Genomic DNA, 20,860 nt, shown 5'->3' on the forward strand with positions numbered 1-20,860 from the left:
AAATTTTCAAAACCTCTAATGAGCTAAAATTATTCTTCTGATTCATAGTGAAATATATCAAATCTCAATGAGGGGAAAAGACAGTAAGTATCAATATCTATTTAAAAATCAAAACCTCTTTTAACTTTATTCCTGTCGATACCTTCAAACCAATCTTTCTTTACCACATAAACCCATTATAGCAGATATGAGTTACACGAGGGTACTTCAAAATGTTCATGGAAAGATTCACGTTATCTTTCAATTCTATTTTTCTACGAACTGTTTGAAGTACCCTCGTACTTAAAAAGATCATTTCCTAGCCTGCATACTGTCCAGTATTACAATAAACATAAGAGGACAACGAATATTTGTGTGTTTCCCACGTGACTGATAAGATAAACAGTCCCCTGTTAATTTACAGCTGGGGGCGGGAGAAGAAAGGAGTCTTCAGTTTTGTCAGTCATGAACCAATCCTCTCCAAACCTTCCCAAATAATTCTCCAAACCTCCCTTCCTCACCCCCCGCCTCTACCAATATTACACACTTCTCATGCCCACCTGCATTTCCAAGCATCCTCCTAGCACAATCTGAAACAAAAGGGAGAAGTGGTCCAAAGGCTCATAGATGGATTCTATTTCTGCCTTCCTGTCTTAATACCTTGGCTACTTGCTAAGTCACTGGAAGAAGCTGCATTAAGCTCCTGACTACAAAAGGGATTTCTCCCCCAAATCATTCAATTAAATTTTCCTATAGGAAATAAATGTGATATTGTACACAGGTGATGGTAGTCAACACTGGACCCCCCAAATATGTATAATTATTTAAGCTGCAATAAAAAAAAAAGAAAGAAAACAAATGTGAAACCGTGTGAAGAAAAACCCTAGACAAAACTAAACTTTAAACAAGACAAGTTCAGCATAAATTGAATACTGGGAGATCTAATTCCAAGAAGCTGGGAGAAGATGTAGTAGAAAAGGAAAGGCTTTGGTGATCCATCAGGATTTCTTATGTATAGTTAACCGTAAAACTGTTCTGAACTTATTTAACAAAATCCATACACCTAATACTATGTGCGAGGTACAAAGACTAAACAGACCCACCCCTTCTCCTTCAGGGGCTGACAATTTATTAGAGACGCCAGTTTGAGCACCTGACAGGCAGCTAGTCCTTCTGATTTTGCCAACAGGAATCTCCACCAAGAACCAAGAAAAGGGCTCTCCAAGCTTGAAGAGCATAAAATAGCATTTAACTTTAATGGCACAAGCAAGAAGTCTTATTTTTCCATCTCTCCTTACCACTCAAGAGTTAAGGACTCGAGCAGTGTTCATTTATTGGACAGAGGCAAGTGTCAGAATAAAAATTGCAAATTCTATACCTTCAAAACAACAGCGATTACATACTAAATTTATTCTCAAATGTGTTTTATAAAATCAGAATTCTACTCTGAAGATTGGTATATATCAGGGATAAACATTATTAGCTACTAATTTGTTTTTATATTCTTAATTTTCCCAAGCAAATGCTCACAGTAAAAAGGAAAATATAACCTAGCTATATGTAAACATTTGATCACAAAGTGGCATGGAGAGGGCTTTGTTTTTAAGTCAAATTCTTTCTTTGCTCTGAATAAAAAACACTCCTGAGTCACATTCCAACTACTCTCAGACCAGGGTCCAACCAAAAGGTATGTACTTAACAGTGGCCCTTTTAGAATGCCTCAGGGGAAGAGTTTACCATTTGTAAACTATTAAGTCTTAAATTAAAACAGAAGCAAAAATTACAAAAACAAACAAAAACACATTTAGTTTGTAGAAAGTTAAGGTCTGAATAAACCGATATACCCCTATACAGATATCAAAGAGGCAAGATTCCCTCAACATGTAGATCTAAACAGTAATAACTCCTAAACAAACTATCAAAAAATTACCTCTAGGGAAGTCAAATGAAATTGTTCACAAACACTACAATCGCTACATTAAATAAAAGCCCTTGTTTCCCCTCTGATAATAAAGTTCAGAATAACCAGCAACTAAGGCAATGCCAAAGGAAGAGAGCTTGGGGTTAGGTGAGTTGCTGTTGCTGGAGCTGCTGCTGCTTTTTAAAAAGGATGCAGTTGGAAGGTTGTGAAAGACCCACAGGACTAAGAATATTAAGCTACTGATTTAATTTAGTGAAAACAATAATATGTGTTATACTGCATTAAGGCTTTACAATTACAGCCTGATTAATGTTTAGACACCTAAATAGAACACTTAGCACATTTAAGTTCTATAATAATTTTTAAAGACTTGGTCATAGGAATGGATTTTAATCTTTTTGAAATTTAGTTTTTGGTTTATTTTATTTAAGTTCCATCCTCGCAGTACTTAATAACAGGAAACAGATTGTGGGCAATATTGGAAAAACAAATGCACGAATGGTGTATTACGATGGAGTAATTATAAAAAAAACCTAAGTAGAATCCTCTTTTCACAATTATTTTAGAAATGGGTGTCATACATAATGAAGTACATAAGTTTACAAAAAAGTATTTATGCCAGGCCAGCCCTATTTTCTAATTATTTTAAGGCTATGGAAAGTTTCAGGTAAAACAGAATTATAATGAGACACTATAATTCTATCTGCACAAACTTGATATATCAGAGCTAATCTTGAGATTGACATGGTCCATTTTTACATACCCAATAAGTTGATTACCATCTGGCTTTGAATTAGTCCAATTCATGTAAAAATATTTCAACAAAATATTTCCTTTTCTTAGGAAAGATTATGCCTTCCCACTATTTTACTACAAAGAATTGTGAACTTCTAAGTAATCGATCATATAACACTACACAACATAAATGATTGGTCAAAAGGAGATATTACTGCACATATTTTGAAAAAAATATTCTAAGAATTAATATTAAAGAACCTACCCTTAAGGAAAAAAGGTAACCAGAAAATAAATCTTATGATGATCTTAGAAAAATACTACAATCAACTATATCTGACTGATGAGAAGAGCAACAGAAGACTTAGATTGGAAAGCCCATCTGTACTGTCTCTAAGTTATGCAGGTAGTCTATGGTCATACCACCCTGAATGCGCCTGATCTCATCTTAAGTTATGCAGACATCACATTTTCAGTTGATTTGATGCCTCATTACTCAAGAGATCAAAAGATGGTATAAACATCTTTATACACTCTATGGCCATAGCTATTTTTGAAAACCTAACGGCACACGTTTTTAGGAGTACAGACCATTGGCTAAAAATGTAATCTATGCAATGCTTACATATTACGTTACTCCCAGTGGAAAAAACTTTTCAACATGTAGAAATTTTGACTCTCGAGAAGCCAAGTATTAACAGATCCCTCAACTACCCTCCTAGCCTATGGTTTGGTCATAGTTTATACTACCTTTCAGTTCATAGTAACTTCACACTAATGAGCTAACTACTCTATCAAGCCTGCCTGCTACTTTCACATGAAAAGATTAAATTTTTTCCTTTTCTTTTTTGGGGGGAAGGGAAAGACAACATAGAGTAAAAAATATGAATAAAGTACCTATTATAAGCAAGAAACTGAGTCAAAATGGACTTAAAAAGTACCTCAATTTTTGAGAGCAAGGAGAGACATATAATTATTTGTACTATAATTCTTATTCCATATGTTTGGAGAATGAGGTGTTCTAGATAATCAAACATGTTGATTAGTTGATTAAAAACTATCATTTACATCAGATATAGATGTACAAGTAATAAGAATGGGATAAAATATGCTTTAACAAGGCTGTCTGAACCAGAGTCTTTCTCTGATGATCCAGAAGGCCTCTGAGGGTTGTGCGTCTACAGGTAGGGTTTTTATTGATTTATTTATTTTTATTTTATCAATATACAGTGTAGTTGATTTTCGTATCCCTTTACCAATTTCTCCTCCCCCCCCCGCCCCCCATCAACATCATATCTGTTCACTTGTCTTAACAAGTTCAAGGAATTGTTGTGATTGCTGTGTCTTCTTCCCCCCTCTCCCGTTTGTTTGTTTGTTTATTTATAGCTCCCACAAATAAGTGAGAACATGCGGTACTTCTCTTTCTGTCCCTGGCTTATTTCACTTAATATAATTTTCTGTAAGTCCATCCATGTTGCTGCGAATGGTAGTATTTCATTTTTTTTTATAGCAGAGTAGTATTCCATTGTATAGATATACCAGTTTCCTTAACCACTCATCTGATGATGGATATCAAAAGGGTTTTTAAATCCGTGAATCCTGGAGAAAGCTCTATAGCTCTGCACTTACATTTCAGGGGTAAAGGGGCAGGCTTGAAGATGGTCTGGGACCTTGCCTGCCTCCCACTTGGAGCCACTCCACCTGTATCTGTTTTATGTATTTGTGTTTCTATGTAATATTAGATAAAGGGTTCTACTAGTAAAAAATATTTGAAATTCAAGTCCTGAGGAAAGGGGTCATCATTAAACTGATTACAGTTAATTATCAATGTCCATAAATACTAGATATTTATAGCTACTATTTGAAAGAATATCACAAAAACAGCTCTTAATTTACTAATACTTAGAACGTTATGTCCAAAGCATGAACCCAAAGTTGGAATTAAATGAAAAACAATACTCAATACCTTAAAAGATCTTTTAAAGCCTCTTGTGTTTTGATGGTTTCCTTCAACTCCAAATGGCTTGTGAGTAATGATGTCTTTTTTCTGCATAGTATAATTCTTCACGAAAAGAAAGTATTAGCATGGATTAATATACTCTAAAGCTTATTTTAAAAGCTTGCTTTACCATTTAAAAAACGTGTTTTAAATGTATAGGATTAAGAACACAAAGCAGGGAGCAGGGATGTTAGCTGTAGGAACACACACATCTCCTTCCTTCACATGACCCAGTTTGTGAGGGGCCAGTTGCCTTCATCCCTATGAAAAGTGTAAAAAAAAAAAAAAAACAAAAAAACTCTTGTATAACACAATGGGTGACTTTTAGAAAATGGTCTATAAATCTAGCATTTATTCAGGCATCCAGGAAAGAAAAAAACCCATTACTATCAGGAGTTGTTGAAGGGTTCCGACAGCCTAAGAAGAACACAAATCCTCAACACTGCAGGAGGCATGTTTGCTATCTCAGACAACTGATTTGAGGTGATTCTCCTGCCATGGCTAGGAAATTATCAGAACTGAGAAAGAACTACATTGCTAGTCTGTAACCACAAAGAATCCAAATCCTCTGTTGGGAACAGAAAAGCTGGGACCCATTCTTGAAAGTGTCTTTTTTCTTAAATCAACAGTCTTGTAATCTTCTACTATTCCATTTTCTGTGGAGGCTGGCCACAAGGAGGACTGCACTAGACAGCTGCTGACATGGCTCCCAGTGATGCCCGCTTTCTATGTAATCGCCTCCCTTTAAGTGTGGCAGGACCTAGCTAGTAACTAGCTTCTTCCAAAAAGAATATGGTAAAGTGATGGGATGTTACTTCTGAGATTAGGTTACAAGCGGACTCTGGCTTCCATCTTTCTGGCCATCACTTGTTCACTTTTATGGAAGCCAGCTGCCATTTTGTGAGCTGCCCTATGAAAAGACAGATCTTTAGAAACAGAAAGTAGATTAGTGGTTGGCTGGGGGTGGGAACAGGGAATAGCTAAACAGGCATGAAGGCTCTTATTGGGTAATATAAATGTTCTAAAACTGGATTATAGTGATGGTTACTCATATTGGTAAATTCACTAAAAAATCATAATTGTATACCTAAAATGGGTAAATATTATGGTATGTAAATTATACTTTAACAAAGTTGTTTCAAAAAATCTTAAGAAAGCTAGTACTATAATAAATTGAATAAAATCCTACTAAATCAGTGATGACCATTTCTTCTATCATAACTTTAAGCTTCAACAGAATCTTATAATATGTGCTTAATGAACAGTTACAAACATTATGAAAAATATTGGTGATCTCTGTACATACAGATATATTTGAGAAGGAGAATGTACAAAACTGAAAAATTTGGAACTACAATCTTACCATGTAAGGTTTCTGAATAAATTTTCTAGAATTTGATTTTATAAAATGAGCAGGTTTTTGGAATCCATCAGTATGAATATTCTTCAACTGTGAAAAACTGGAATGCTGATCATTCCTAATAAAATGAGAGAGAGAGAAAATAAGACTCTTTTATTAGTTTTATCCAACAAATAAACAAGAAAAATCAAAAAAGCCCCTTCAGAGACAGTTAAAGTAGCACAACAGTAAAATCTCAGTGATCTATCATTACTAAAATTACAAATGACAGTTATCAGGGCTAAAACCCTCATTTTTCAACAAACATTATTTAGCTAAGTTGAAAGTTAGCAATAGTGGAAAAACAGTATTCCTTGAACCAGGGTTTTCAAACCAAGGTCCAAGGACAGGCTTCCTGGGGGTGGTAGTGCCCAGAAACCATATGTGAAATGTGTGTTCTCTGAGGAAAGATAATCACTGCTCTAGAGCCTTTGGCAGCACTGTTGTCCCCCTGCCCCCCTTGCTGACAGACGCATTGGTGGAAATACCAGTGGCTCATGACCCAGCCTATTCATCGCAGGCAAGGTGTTGGAGTGGATCAGGGTCCCCTCATTGGCAGAGCTGAGGCTTCTGATACTGGTGGGCCACAGCACCAAAGGACAGGCTCCCCTCTCCTATCACTGAGAGGTCCTGAGGCCACCAAGGGCTCTTCCCAGATAGCCCTATCTAAGGGGTCCTTCCTAGGGCTTTTCCTATGATCCCAGAAGCCTCATTTCCATAGCCCTTGGGGATTCCTCTCCTTGTCACATCCCACATCTCCCCACGATGCTCCTCAGACCCTTCCTGTGTATTCTGCGGCCCTGCCCCATGGTGAACAGACTGCTCACTACCTTGGCCCTGCTTCAGTGCCTCCTTGTGGATCCCCCACTGGCATCAGGATAAAATCCACACTTCTCATCATGTTCTTCATGCCCTGGTCCATGCTGCCTTGCCAGCTGCCTCACTACCATCTCCCCAACATGCATGCTAAGCTTCAGGAATATTTAACTACAAGCAGTTCCCAGCACTCATGGCCATGTCTCCTGTTTCCACACCTTTGCACATACAGTTCCTTCTGTGGTCCATTTCCTTCCACTCAGATTAACTTCAACATTTAGCTCCACTTGTACGTCTTCCAGGAAGGCTTTCCTAAAACCCTCTGAGGGGGGCTAGGTGCCCCCTGCTATGTGCACATGTAGCATTTTTGAGTCTTAACACCTATCACTCCCTGTTTGTAACTACTTGTCTAACTGGGTGGTTAATCAAACAAGCTGAGATTCCTTTACAGGAGGCACTGTGGCTGGTTCATTTTGTGACTCCAGCACCTGACATGACATAGATACTCAGGGTTTTTTGAAATGTTAAAAACCCCTATGCTCTGTCAAAAATACCCATGATATGAAAGTCAAAAGAGTAGGATGCAAAGCCATATATGGAGGATAATTTCAATTATTTAAAATACATATATGCCCAGAAAAAACTAAATGACAGGAAATATACTAAATATTAACAGTGGTCATCTCTGACTGGTGAAATTAAGAATGCTTTATATTTTTGTTTTTATACTTTATTATATTTTTCCAAATGATTATCTTTAACACGTACAACTACTTCCATAAACAAAACAATGGACTTTAAAAATTTCTCTTTTGCAAAGCATATATGAGGGTACTTCAAAAAGTTCGTGGAAAATGGAATTAAAAGATAATATGAACTTTTTGAAGACCCCTCATATATAAAAAATGATTACACCTCAACAATAAAAAGACAATAACCTGATTTAAAAATGGGTAAAGAATTTGAATAGAAATTTCTCCAAAGAAGATATACAAATGGCCAATAAGCATGTGAAAAAGTGCTCCACATTAGTCATAAGGGAAATGTAAATTAAAAACAGAATTAGATACCACTTTACAACCACTAGAATGGATATAATCAAAAAGAGGACAACACCAATGTTCATAAAAGCACTATTAACAGCAGCTAAAAGATGGAAAGAACACATATGTCCATAAACGAAAAAATGGATAAAACAATGTGGTTAAAACAATCCATGCAATGGAATATTATTCAGCCTTAAAAAGGAATTAATTTTTTTTTTTTTAAATAAATGAAATTCTGACACATGATACAACATGGATAAACCTTGAAAACACTATGCTAAGTGAAAGAAGCTAGGCACAAAAGGACAAATATTGTATGATTCTACTTGTATTAGGTACCTAGAATAGGCAAATTCACACAGACAAAAAGAACAGAGGTTACCAGAAGCTGGGGGTATGGAAGAATGGAGAGTTATTGTTTAATTGGTATAGAGTTTCTGCTTGCAAAGATGAAAATGTTCTGGAAATGGATAGTGGTTATGGTTGCACAACACTGTGAATATACTTAATGCCAATGAATTTTACACTTAAAAATGGTTAAAATGGTAGGATTTAAGATATGTATATTTACCACATAAAATTTTAAAAAATCTTTTGATATTTGATTTTTGACCAGGCAGATGAATGCCCAGATTAAAGAATCTATTTCTCAGCCTCCCCAAAGCTAGGTGTGGCCATGGAACTAAATTTTGGTCAATGGTGCTGAAGTGTCATGTGTAAATTTCAGGAAGTCTTTAAAAGAAACGCTAAAATGAGGACATGATTGCTAGAGCACAAACACCCGTCCTGGACCATGGGGTGCACGCCATGTGCAGAGGATATGGGAGGAGCAAGATTTAAGGAGCCTGGTTCCCTGATGGGTCCGCCCTTCTATGCCACTCTATCATGCAGACTTCCTATCTCTAATCTTATTTTACAAGAGAAAGAAATATTTTCTTCTCCAGCTCTTATGTCCATTCTCTACCTTGAAACCGGAGTGATCCTTTTAAAATTTAAGTGACATTATGCCTCTTCTCTGGTTAGAACCAAAAATGTTTTCTAATTTCACTGAGTAAAATACAAAGTCTTCATATCCTTCAGTCTTTCAAAACCCTTTCTGATTTGGCCTCATCTACTAACTCTCTCTCTTTTCCACCATGTTGCAACCCCTATGACCCCCTTCTATTCCTTAAACAAGAGCAAGCATGCCCCTGCCTCAGGATCTCTGCGTTTGCTGTTCCCTCTCTTGAAACACTATCCCCTCAAACAACCCTGTGCCTAATTCCCTCACTTAATTCACACCCCTGCTAAATTTATTGAAAAGCCATAAGTGTACTCCATGACCATCCTAAATAAGATTAGATCACACATATCACTCTTTCCTATTAAATTTCCTCTTCTCCTTCTTTTTCACCTATCACCCACTGGCATATATTTATTTATTTTTCTCCTGCCATTAAATTGTAAATGCCGTGAAGGCAAGGGCTTTGTGAATAGTTGTTTATTGTATCCCCAGTGCTTAAAACAAAGAAATTAATATATAAATATTTGTTGAATATATGAATAAAAGATCCTTATAAAGTTCACTCTAGCTCAGTATAGATTATAGATTATTACAATAGAAAGAATAAAAATTGATGTTTTCCCATAACCTGCCCAGCTAAAAAGAAAGTCTTGGCAGTTTGATGTCCTCTCAAAGTCCACTGATACTATTTTTGATCTCCTTTATCATACACACTCCATACCTACATAACATAACATCTCAATTACATTGTAGAGAACTTAGTAACGCTGATTAGAAGAGAGATAAACAGTTTATCAGGAGGAGACATGTAGACATTAGGGTAAGAGATTGGTCAGAAGTGGGAGCAAATAGAGAACAGCAGGGTTTTAGAGAATAGACAGAATCCCCAAATGATAGACTTCCTTGTGAAAGATCCTAAGGCATCAGGGAATAGTAATCCAGATCTAAATGCATTACAATTTAAGTATTTTCTATCCTGTCTACTCCTTGGAAAATCTTCATTCATTCATTCAACAAATATGAACTGAATTCAAGGCAGTGGGGATACAATAGTGAGCAAACATAGCCACAGAACCTGCGTACAACTTTTCAAGGGAAAACCACACAGGTGGGAAATCAGTACATCCTATGATTTATGATTTCATTGTGTTTCATTTCTTCTGAACTTCTATGGAAACTATACACTAACTTAATTACAAAGGTTTATGTAAAAGTATAATGAGGTCACTTCTGATAAACTGAATATCTAAGATAAAAAGATAAAATAAAACAGTTTTCTTATTTTAGCAAGGAAATTGAATTAGGATAAAGTGAGGTATTAAAGGTTCTATATCATCTTTAAAAAAAGGCAAACAATAACAAGTGTTGGTGAGAATGTGGAGAAAATGGACCCCTCACACACTGCTGGTGGGAATATAAAATGGTGCAGCTACTTTGAAAAATAGTCTGGTGGTTCCTCAAAAAGTTAAACACAGAGTTACCATCCAACTCATCAATTCCACTCCTAAGTATATACTGAAGAGAACTGAAAACATATCTCCACACAAAAACTTGCACACAAATGTTCACAGCACCATTCACAATAGCCAAAAAGTGGAAACAACCCAAATGTACATCAACTGGTGAACAGATAAAGAAAATATGGTATTATCCATACAATGGAATATTATTCAGCCATAAAAAGAATCCCCATGCTACAACATAAGTGAACACTGAAAACATTATGCTACATGAAAGAAATCACTCACAAAAGGCCACATATTATATGATTGCTTTTATATGAAATGTTAAGAATAGGCAAATCCATAGAGACAGAAAGCAGAATTGTGGTTGCCAGGGGCTGAGGGGAAGGCAAAATGGGGAGTGATATCTAATGGGTCAGGGTTTCCTTTTCAGGTGATGAAATGTTTTGGAATTAGATAGTGTTGATGGTTGTACAACTCTGAGAATATACTAAAAACTACTGAATTGTTTACTTTCAAAGGATGAATTTTATGGTCAATAATATCTCAATTTTTAAAAATCCTTATGGTTCCACTATGCCACACCAACTATCCAATACAAATAAAATAATACAATAGACCCAGCAAAATTATACACATTATAGAAAAACATCTTTGCATGCTACAACACTGTCCTCAAAACTAACATTAATAGAAATTAACACTGACCAGCTACTCTACTCTACACTCACTCATCACTACTTAATCTTAACCAACACTGTGAGGTAAGTATAGTTCTTATCCCTATTTTACAGATGAGGAAACAGAAACTAACTTGCCCAATGCCAGTCACATAGCTAGGAGCCTAAGAGCCACCAGGTGTTGAACTCAAGTCTAACTCCAGCACTCAAGCTGTTAATCACCTCAAAGGGTAAAGATATATCCTGAAGCATTACACAGTCTTTATAATATGCTGATCATCTTAAATCTGTTTTTAAAATCCTGTTTCTTGATACTCTTGGTTTCTTACATTTGCTGAGTGGAGAAAAGCATGACAGAGAGCTTGTGTCATTAAAGAGCACAGTCATGGCATGCATTAATCATATCATATTAGGAGATTCCAATCTGACTTTCAGCCAGCAAGGGACAAGATTTTTTACTATTTTATTTCAATTGTTTTATATACCTCAACACACAGTTTCACTATCTTTTAATTAGTCTCAAACTTACTGTCAGAATCAAGTCTAGTTTTAAACAAACTTCATATAGTTTGACTAAGATCTAGTTAGCCACAGACTTGACTTAAAAGTCTAGTCAAATATCTTAGTAATTTGAGACTAAGGATCATGGAAAAATGATTTGCACTGACCCATCCTATTCATACATTCTCACTTTCTGGGAGACCCAAATAGTGTAAGAACTCTTGAGTGAACTAAAAATTTTGTCCCATTCAATTATACCTCATAATCGACTCAGAGTTGCCATGAATTCCACATAGTTTTCAGAACTAGAGATAAACTGGAACTAATCTAGACTACTCAGATCCCTTAAAAAGAGGTACAGGATTGGGAAAGAAAAATGAGGATCTACTGACAATCTATTTGCCATGCACGGCCTAAGTACTTCACATGTGCCAGCTCATTTAATGTTTATAACTGCCCCACATCATAAATTGGTTTTATCACCACTTTATAAATGGAGAAGCTTCAGAGGCTAAGCAGATTTGTCCAAGATCAAACAGCTTGTAACTTGGCAGAGATGAGATTCAAATTTAGGTCTCCTCCGCATTTTCTACTATACCTGCCTCTGTTTCGTGGACAGACATCCATGAAGAGTCTCAAAAAAGAAATGTACTGACCTCAGGAAATTTTGTAATATGCAAAGAATACCCTAGAATCTAAAGGGAAGAATGTATCAGAGTTTCAATCAGCTCAAGCCAAATAGTCCATAAACTTGCTGATCCTGGTTCTTGCTAATATTCAAAAAGCTGTTACACTCCTCCTTGGAATTATGAAGACCTCAAATACTCACCTACCCCACAATTTTTATTATTTAAATCAAACCAAATATAATGATCACTGAATTAACTTTGAAACATTGTAATAGATTTCACTTAAACGTATAAAATAGATTTGAAGGATCAAATCCCTACACTAAAATGAAAATTATCATTACACAAAAAATTGAAAAATATGCTGAAACAAAAAACTCCCTGATAACAAGATGTTTTTCATCTACTGATTACCTCTCTGCAGCACTAGCTATGTGAAAAATGTGCTCATCTTCATTCTGTAACCGTTCTTTTCTCCTTCTTTCAATGTCATGTCGTAGGTCATTTGGATCTATTATTTTGACCAGAGTCTGAGGAATTTTGACAGAAGACAAACCATTCACATTATTGTTAGTTGCACAAAGACCATATCTAACAAGAACCTTAATTAAAAGTCCTAAATAAGTTATCTTGTAACTCCTCCTGCTAACGATAGTATAAACTGATACAAATCATTTTCTAACACAATTGACAATACACAGTCAAAATGTTCCTAACATTGAGCCAAGAATCCCACTTCTGGGAGTCTATCCCAAAGCAAAGACTATATACCTAAATATATATATATATATATATATATATATATATTTTTTTTTTTTTTTTGTCTTTTTCGTGACCAGCACTCAGCCAGTGAGTGCACGGCCATTCCTATATAGGATCCGAACCCGTGGCGGGAGCGTCGCCGCGCTCCCAGCGCCGCACTCTCCCGAGTGTACCACGGGCTCGGCCCAGTACCTAAATATATTCAAAATATTGTATTTAAAATAATAATAAAAAAAGCAACTTCAGTGTGAAAAAAAATTAAAGGGGAAGGGAAGAATGATTAAATAAATTATGGTAAACTTAAAAGAATAATGCACAACCATTTAAAGTACGGTAATAAAGACTATGCGGAAGTCAACAAGGAAAAACACTGAAAAAAGTTAATTAAAACTTAAAAAGCCTCAATCACAAAAGGTCATGAGGGGGCCGAGCCCGTGGCGCACTCGGTAGAGTGCTGCGCTGGGAGCGCGGCAACGCTCCCGCCGCGGGTTCGGATCCTATATAGGAATGACCGGTGCACTCACTGGCTGAATGCCGGTCACGGAAAAAAAAAAAAAAGGTCATGAGGAATTCCGAGATTTACATAAAAGGAATGTTATTATGTTATTATGTTTAAATAAAAAGAAAAAAGCATACAAAACTGCATATATTATGATAGCAACTATGTTAAAATGCAAAATGAAAGACTGCAAGAAAAGATGATCAAATAATATTTTGTGTTAAATGGTTGAATTATAGGTGACTTTTAAAAAATCCTCAAATTTCCTATAATTTGATTATAATACTTTGATGATCATAAATTTCCTGAAAATATCATCTATACAATAAACCTATCTCCATAAGTTCAATAAAAATTATAACCATTTCACAAGTGAAAAAAATTATATATTTTATCAGAAATGTATTAAAATCTCCCCTCTACAAAAACTCTTTACTCTCAATGAATAAATTAACAGTTCTTTTAGAACTTGATACATTTCTTCTAAAACAAGAGCAAGTTTTCTTCCCTGCTGGTTAGTCGGGATAGTCTTTCTAATTAGCAAAGAAACGGGAAATAGAAGGGGAGGTGTTGGGTGTGAACCACACACAACACATGACAATTAAGAAATTTAGTATTATTTCCCTTATTTTGCTAGCTCATATTCCAAAGAATCATTTGTACATTCTACAGTAAACAGAAGGACAATATCAAAGGAAACTTAGTTCCTCTGCATTTATTCCATATACAATTTAAAAATGTATTCCACATGACTACTTTGGAAAAATAGGTATCAAACATACTTTCAGCAAGCTTTAAGGTGTGGAGTTTTGTAATGAATATAAACACTGCAACTCTGTGTCAGTTTTACAAAGCTGTTATCCTTAGGGATTGTCCCTCTTAGGGAATATTTTTGTCTTTTGTCAGTATTCTTACTGCAACCTGGCCAATAATCAGAATCACTTGGAGAGCTTTTTAAATTTCAGATTCCTGGGTCTCAATCCTCCTTCTTCACGTACTTTAACTTCCTTTTTCACTCCCAGTCACCAATCCCTTTTCCCATCAGTATACCAACAATAAGATAATCTCTCATCAAAAACTGTATTCACTTACCTGTTCTGATTCATATATCATACTTTGTTTACTCTGAAGCTCAGCCAAAGACATATCTATTCTCCTAAAATAATAAAGGCATATTACAATTAAATAATTATGTTATATACTGATACCTTGATTCTACTACTACAGAATGGAATTTGAAACAAAGCTGGTATGTCTTAGAGAAAGCAAAAGAAACTTGCTACCAGGTGGTTTTTCATCTATATGGCAGTCTCCTGGGACATACATATCCTGTGAACAACATTACAACAGGGAAGCTTTAGCGGTTCTGATATCACTAGTCTGTGAAACTTCAAACTTTGCTCTGGTGATATATTGCAATCTAACATTAATTCAGCTCAGCTCACAGGACAGGTGCTAGCAGAAGAAGACACATGTTTTCATCCGGCTGCTTTCAGAACAGCCATTTGTGACCACATGAAGCAACTCATGGTTTCAATGGCTTGACAACTGTCTTTCATTCTTCCAGTGATAACATCAGTAGGCAATTAACTATAGACAGCAGAATCAAAGTTAGGTAGGTAAATATTTTCAAAGTCCTACACATTTAAACAATGCTACTCAATGGCTTCAATGCAACCTATTCCATCAAAGTGCACTGGCCCAGTACCTGCTTGGGTTAATCCCGTTTTTATGTAGAAAATGCAATCTTAGACTCCACGGCAAGTCCAGGTGAGCAAGCTCAGGCAGCAGCACCTTCCCAGACCTGTTTTGAGGTTTATTCCCATGAGTTAAATGCGAATACAGTAATCTATCATTACCTGTGAATTTCTGGATCTGAATTCAATTTAATTTCATTTACATCTGCATCATATGTATCTTGCATTTTTGAGAACCGCTCATGTAGAGTAACTCCAGGTGATGAAAAATAATTTGCTGAAAAAGGAAACAAACAATTTTATCTCAATATAAAACTGATTCCACTTAAAAGATTATATATAAGTACAGGAAGATGGGACTATTTTTAAAAAAAACAAAAAAAACCCCAACCTGTTTTCTCTTGAAAATATGTGGGACAAACAATTTCACCGACTAATTTGTAGTGCTCACATGCTTTCCGAAGCAAGAGTAAAAACACCTGATTAATGAATCCAAGGATTTTCTTCCTATCTGACATGCCTGCTTACTTGTCCAGCAGAAAAGATAGTGGCTCTCTCAGAGCGAAGACCCTTCTTGTCTAAGGTAAGACCTTACTATATCTGGGAAATAAAGATGGCACAGAGCTCTACAGTTCAAAAACAACTCTGGAAACAACCATGAAACATCAAAACAATTCTGAACAAATGCTAAATATTATGTTTACATATCACAGATGACCTTCTAATGCCATCTTACTTTAATTAACTGAAGCTCATGAAAACATTCCAAAATCAGGTAAGCTATAAGCTTTTTTAATATGACAGAGAGAAAGAGAATACACATGACCCATCAGAATGCTACTTGAGTAATCCTTTCTCTAACTTACTGTTCCTATTCTGGGACAATCTCCTGGATTTTTCTGTCCCCCTTTCTGCCAAGAATCACACTTCCTTTGGGTGACAGAGGCTGAAGCTGAGACGGTGAACTGTTTCAGACAAATGCTTGGTTTAAAGTAAATATATGCCTTAGTTTGAGGGGCACAGAGATAATTCATTTTCAAAATTTTTAATGAAGGAACAAAAGATTAATGTAATTGTCTAGTAAGAAGTACAAAATAAAAATTTTGAAATTCTTGAAGGCCTCCAGTTTATAATACCCACAATTGCCTTATTTATGCAGCATTACTGGGGAAAGTTGTTCTACATCATTGAATTTTCTAATTAATGGAAATTTGCCAGAAGCAAAAGCAAAACAATTTAATACAAATCTTTAAAGTATTTATCACGCAACTCCCTGATGTCATAACGAATACCAAAGCAAACTGGAATCTTTCATTGATCACTTAGCATCATCCTTATGGCACAAAGTCCTAGTAATGCCCTCCTGGGGCTTTAAATATCACAGAATGAAACAGACTTCTGGATTTCTTGAGTTTCCTATCTGTTTTTCGTTGCTTCTTTGCCCATTTTAGGCTATCGGTTATTGTTTCTTGCTGCTGTCAGCATGACTGTCTTTTGTAGCAGCCAACCTTTCCAACTTGTGATTTCTAATCTACTAATGGTTGAAGTATAAGGTTATTAGTACTACATATAAAGAACAAGGAGGCTTGAATGAAAGCTTGATACTCTCTCCAACAGACTTCCTAATTCATGATCTCACAATAAAATATTAATTATTATTAAACTATATTACAGGTATTTACCTGTATCTTGTGAAAAATCAGTACGTTATTTTTGTTATCCCTAACATATGTGCAAAATATACCAACCTTTAACTTGATGGATTATTGTTATGATTTCCTGAGCAAATTCTTCTGTAGGTTTGCTTTCAGTATTCTGAGTTGACTCAAGATGTTCAAACACTGGATGAAAATTCTCACTTTTCCTGCCAACAGCAACCAAATCATGTGACATCTGTCTCTCTGTGGAATAGTTAGAAGCAACCCTAGAATAATTTGCAAATGTTTAACTAAATTTGAAACTACTTTGCTGAGAAAAAAACTTATTAAAATTTAAGATAGCTATAAAACTAAGCAGATATTTATCTTTTCTTATAATTGAGGCATTAAATTATATGCCATAAAACATGTACAAGTATAAGAAAAAAGATATAGATACATGGTTTTGAGCTCTTTCAAATCAAAGATCCTTACATATTTGCCACTTTAATAATAAAATCCTCAAAATTCTAAGTGAAACCATTTTTACTTAAAAAATAAAAGGCATTAAAGATGCTTAATATGCAAAAAATAATCAGTTAGATTTTCTACTCCCAAATGGCTAAAACGTTGTAAATCCAGCAAGATTATACTATTTTGAAATACTACCACACTTTAAATGCTGATATCAATCATAACAACCTCTCCAACTTCATAAAAATCATTATACCTATATATCTGTAATAAGAAGTTTAGAATAGCATTTTGAAATCAAATTCTGTGAAGAGGTTAATTTAAAGTTTCACCAAACTCTCAGAAAACAGTCCTCGTTGTTAACAAAGTTATGATCATCAACACCAATTAAAGTGTTCACCCTGAATGTACTCTTAAAGAAATGCTACCATTTATTATATAACCCCAGCTACCTTACCACTTTAATGCCTTCTGAGTCTTTATAACTTTTGTTAAGCACTCTCCTGACCTCTAAGTACTACATATTATAAAGTGATTATTATATATAGCTATCAATTATTGAGGGGTCTTAGAGCTTACCAACATTACCCCATTTAACCTTTGCAATAGCCCTATGGGGAAGGTGCCATGACACTGAGACAATGGATGTCTTGGTTGTTTTGTTTTACATCCCAGAGGTTGAGCATTCAAATCAACATCAGTCTTCCAAGTGTCATAATGGGAAACTATACCTTATTTCAAGAATGCTGCTCTTCCTTAAAATTACTCTTTTAATTCTTTGTCTGGAGGAAATTTTTGCATCACAGAAGTAAATGTCTCACTATTTTATATTTATAACTCATTTTGGTCCCCAAACGGCACTAATCAGCTTGCACTCATCTTATTCCTCTGTACTTGACTCAAAATTTTGTTTTTGGCTCTCCCCCCAAATCATGTTCATTGTCCAAAGAACTGAGACACAACTGCTGGAGTTCTTTATGAGTATGTTACAGGCTCTGAAGATAAACCCAAAAGAGAGCCCTGTTAAATAACAGCAGCACCACTGGAAGAAATGATATCTCCTCATATAACAAAAAGCAATCAGATGGATGTGTTTTGGGGTGTAGGTGCACGTGTGCACTATTTACTTATTTATTTAAGTCACTTAGCCATATACCAAAAACTACTCCAGGGTTATGAGGAGCTTACAGATATTCTTTAACTAAAAATTTTAACTCCTTTAACAAAATGGTATTAAGTGCCTATTTATAACTTATCATAGGAAAGGCTTCCATCTGACTTTCCATGCTCCCCGCTCTCAGACCAGCAATGTCAGAGACAACTCCCTGAAAGGCAGAAACACGGAAAAGTGATTACGCAGCAGGTTGATGCCACTGTTGTGGTTTCTTTGATTCGTTAGAACAACTTTCATTAGAAGGCCCATTTCCCTTCCTTCCTCCTAATTTGCTCCAACCTTCCCACTGTGTATCTGATAACTAGCTAAGAGACATTTACTGGTAAATGCTAAAACAGCCCCATAACAACCTCTACAAACAAAGAATTACAAATGCTCTCTCTTTAAAGAGGTATAACGTTACAAAAGCCCGTTCCAAAAAAAAAAAAGCTTTCAAGTCATTATATAGGAGAAAAATAAGAAATTTAAATAGAACTATAAAAGTGGTCCATCTACAAGGGAAAATCAGTTGATAAAGTTTTTTTTGCAACCTCAGTTTCTCCCAAGAGGAAACCAGCTGATAAAGGTTTCCAGTTTTTTTCTGAGTAATTATTAAAATTTACTTGTAATTTATTACAAATTAATTACTGGCATAACTCTTGTCCCCACTCCACACCCAACCCTCAATCCACAGGAGTGCTGTGGTATACTTTGAAGCTATATTTAATTTTTGAAATTTTAGTGCTTAAACTTATCAGTTACAATTTATCCTAGAGTTGCCCCACTACAAGATTTTTAATAAAAAGTATTAAAATTATCATTTTCTAAAAAATATTCGTATACATTAAAATAGTACAACCCAAAATTTTAGTCTTTTAAAAATAATTATGATACTTTTGTTACAAGAAAAACCCTCTTTAGACTTGAGAATGCAAAATGTTCTAAGTATCTATTTACATTTGTAAATTTAATCACCTCTTGGTTCACATTTTCCTTTTTACTATTTCCTATAACATGGGTTGATTAACAAGTTAATAATTTCAGGAAATATCCCCAAAGCAAATAGTTATGCTGAAAAGACCAAATGTTCTCATTTGAGATGCATTTTAGACAGTTTTCAAAATTAAAATATAGCCAAAAACCTGTATTCAAACACTATTTCTGGTACTGGTCTCATTAAATCTCCCAAGTTCCTTTGTTCCCTCCAGCCATTCTCCCCCTGCCCCCGTTTTTGTCTCTAAGGATATTTCCATTGACGTTCTCCCTGAGTGTTGTGCATGATAACTAAGAAAACAAAAAGCTACATTAAACCTTAAATTCCTATTATACACACTTAGGGCTCATCAAAACAATCCAACTGCATGGCAAAACAATAACAAAAAACCCAACAGCCACCACCAAAATAAACAGATTCCCCTGCCCTATGGAAGTTTATAATATATATCAAAATCCATATGACACATATAAAGTTTTCCTTTCTGTTTTCTTCCAACTAATAACTAACATTTTGTACAGCATCCTACAATTTGTAAAGCACTTTCCCAATTACATTATTTGTTCCATCTTCCTAATAGCACATTTAAAAATTTGGGAGCAGAGGGAAAAGGGTTAAAGAGGCTACTACTCCCCTAATTCAGCATCTCATTGCTTATTTCACAAGTCCTCTAACAGGCGTCACCAACCCCATCACCCACCCAATCCACTCATAGCTGGCAATCCTCTGGCAGCCAGAACTGAGCCACTTGCCCTCTCCTACCAGCTAATAATGTCAAATCAGGCTGGCGACCATGACATTCTTATCTTCCCAGTCTCCCTTCCCTCTATTCCTTTTCACTGCCTGCTCAGAACCATACAGCTCAGAGTTCCTATGCATGTTTCTCTGCCTTTGTTAACCTGGAGATATAAAATACCCTTCACTTCAGCTCCACGTGTCTAACACACCCCAGCTTTTGAAGCCTAACTCACATGGACTCCTGCACGACGCCTTCCCTGAAGCTCCTAACTTGATGGCATCCAACCTGCTGCGAAGGCACACACTACCGCCTCCCACACTACTCACTGCTCTATGGTGTTACCAGTGGCACCTGATTCACCTACAAAACCAAAAGGGAAGAACCTAATCTCATGCAGCTCTACAGTGCCAGGGCACCCTAACAGGCTGTCTCACACAGGCTAGGTCCTCAAAAACTACTCACTGAAGGAATAAATGATGAATGAAAAATGACTTGGTCAATTTGAAAAAAGTATTTCATCTAAAGAGATGACAGACTTCAACATTTTAATTGAGGCCAATTTAATTTTGTTTTCTAACTTTCTTGGCCCGCTTTTTAATTTTTTTACTCAATTTAGACCAATTTAAATTTAAAATGTAAGCATACCTCGTTCTATCGCACTTTGCTTTATTGCACTTCTCAGATACTGTTTTTTTTTTTTTTTTTTTTTTACAAATTGAAGGTTTGGGGCAACC

At 35.6% G+C, this 20,860-nt stretch overlaps 1 protein-coding gene across 6 annotated transcripts in view; it reads right to left on the reverse strand.

The window, feature by feature from the left end:
- Window positions 1–20,860, reverse strand: part of BCLAF3 (BCLAF1 and THRAP3 family member 3) — a 62,665-nt gene that overhangs the window by 14,493 nt on the left and 27,312 nt on the right. For 4 of the 6 annotated variants that reach the window (XM_063083706.1, XM_063083701.1, XM_063083703.1 and 1 more), the window contains 6 exons: window positions 16,878–17,053; window positions 15,292–15,406; window positions 14,525–14,588; window positions 12,586–12,701; window positions 5,998–6,112; window positions 4,602–4,697 (listed from right to left, as the gene is read on the reverse strand). In XM_063083706.1, coding sequence (XP_062939776.1) covers window positions 4,602–4,697; window positions 5,998–6,112; window positions 12,586–12,701; window positions 14,525–14,588; window positions 15,292–15,406; window positions 16,878–17,053 — 682 coding nt within the window. The remainder of the gene's footprint in view (window positions 1–4,601; window positions 4,698–5,997; window positions 6,113–12,585; window positions 12,702–14,524; window positions 14,589–15,291; window positions 15,407–16,877; window positions 17,054–20,860) is intronic. The other 2 variants (XM_063083704.1, XM_063083705.1) reach the window with 2 other exon arrangements.

The sequence above is a fragment of the Cynocephalus volans genome, chromosome X (assembly GCF_027409185.1).
Source record: "Cynocephalus volans isolate mCynVol1 chromosome X, mCynVol1.pri, whole genome shotgun sequence".
Taxonomy (NCBI): domain Eukaryota; kingdom Metazoa; phylum Chordata; class Mammalia; order Dermoptera; family Cynocephalidae; genus Cynocephalus; species Cynocephalus volans.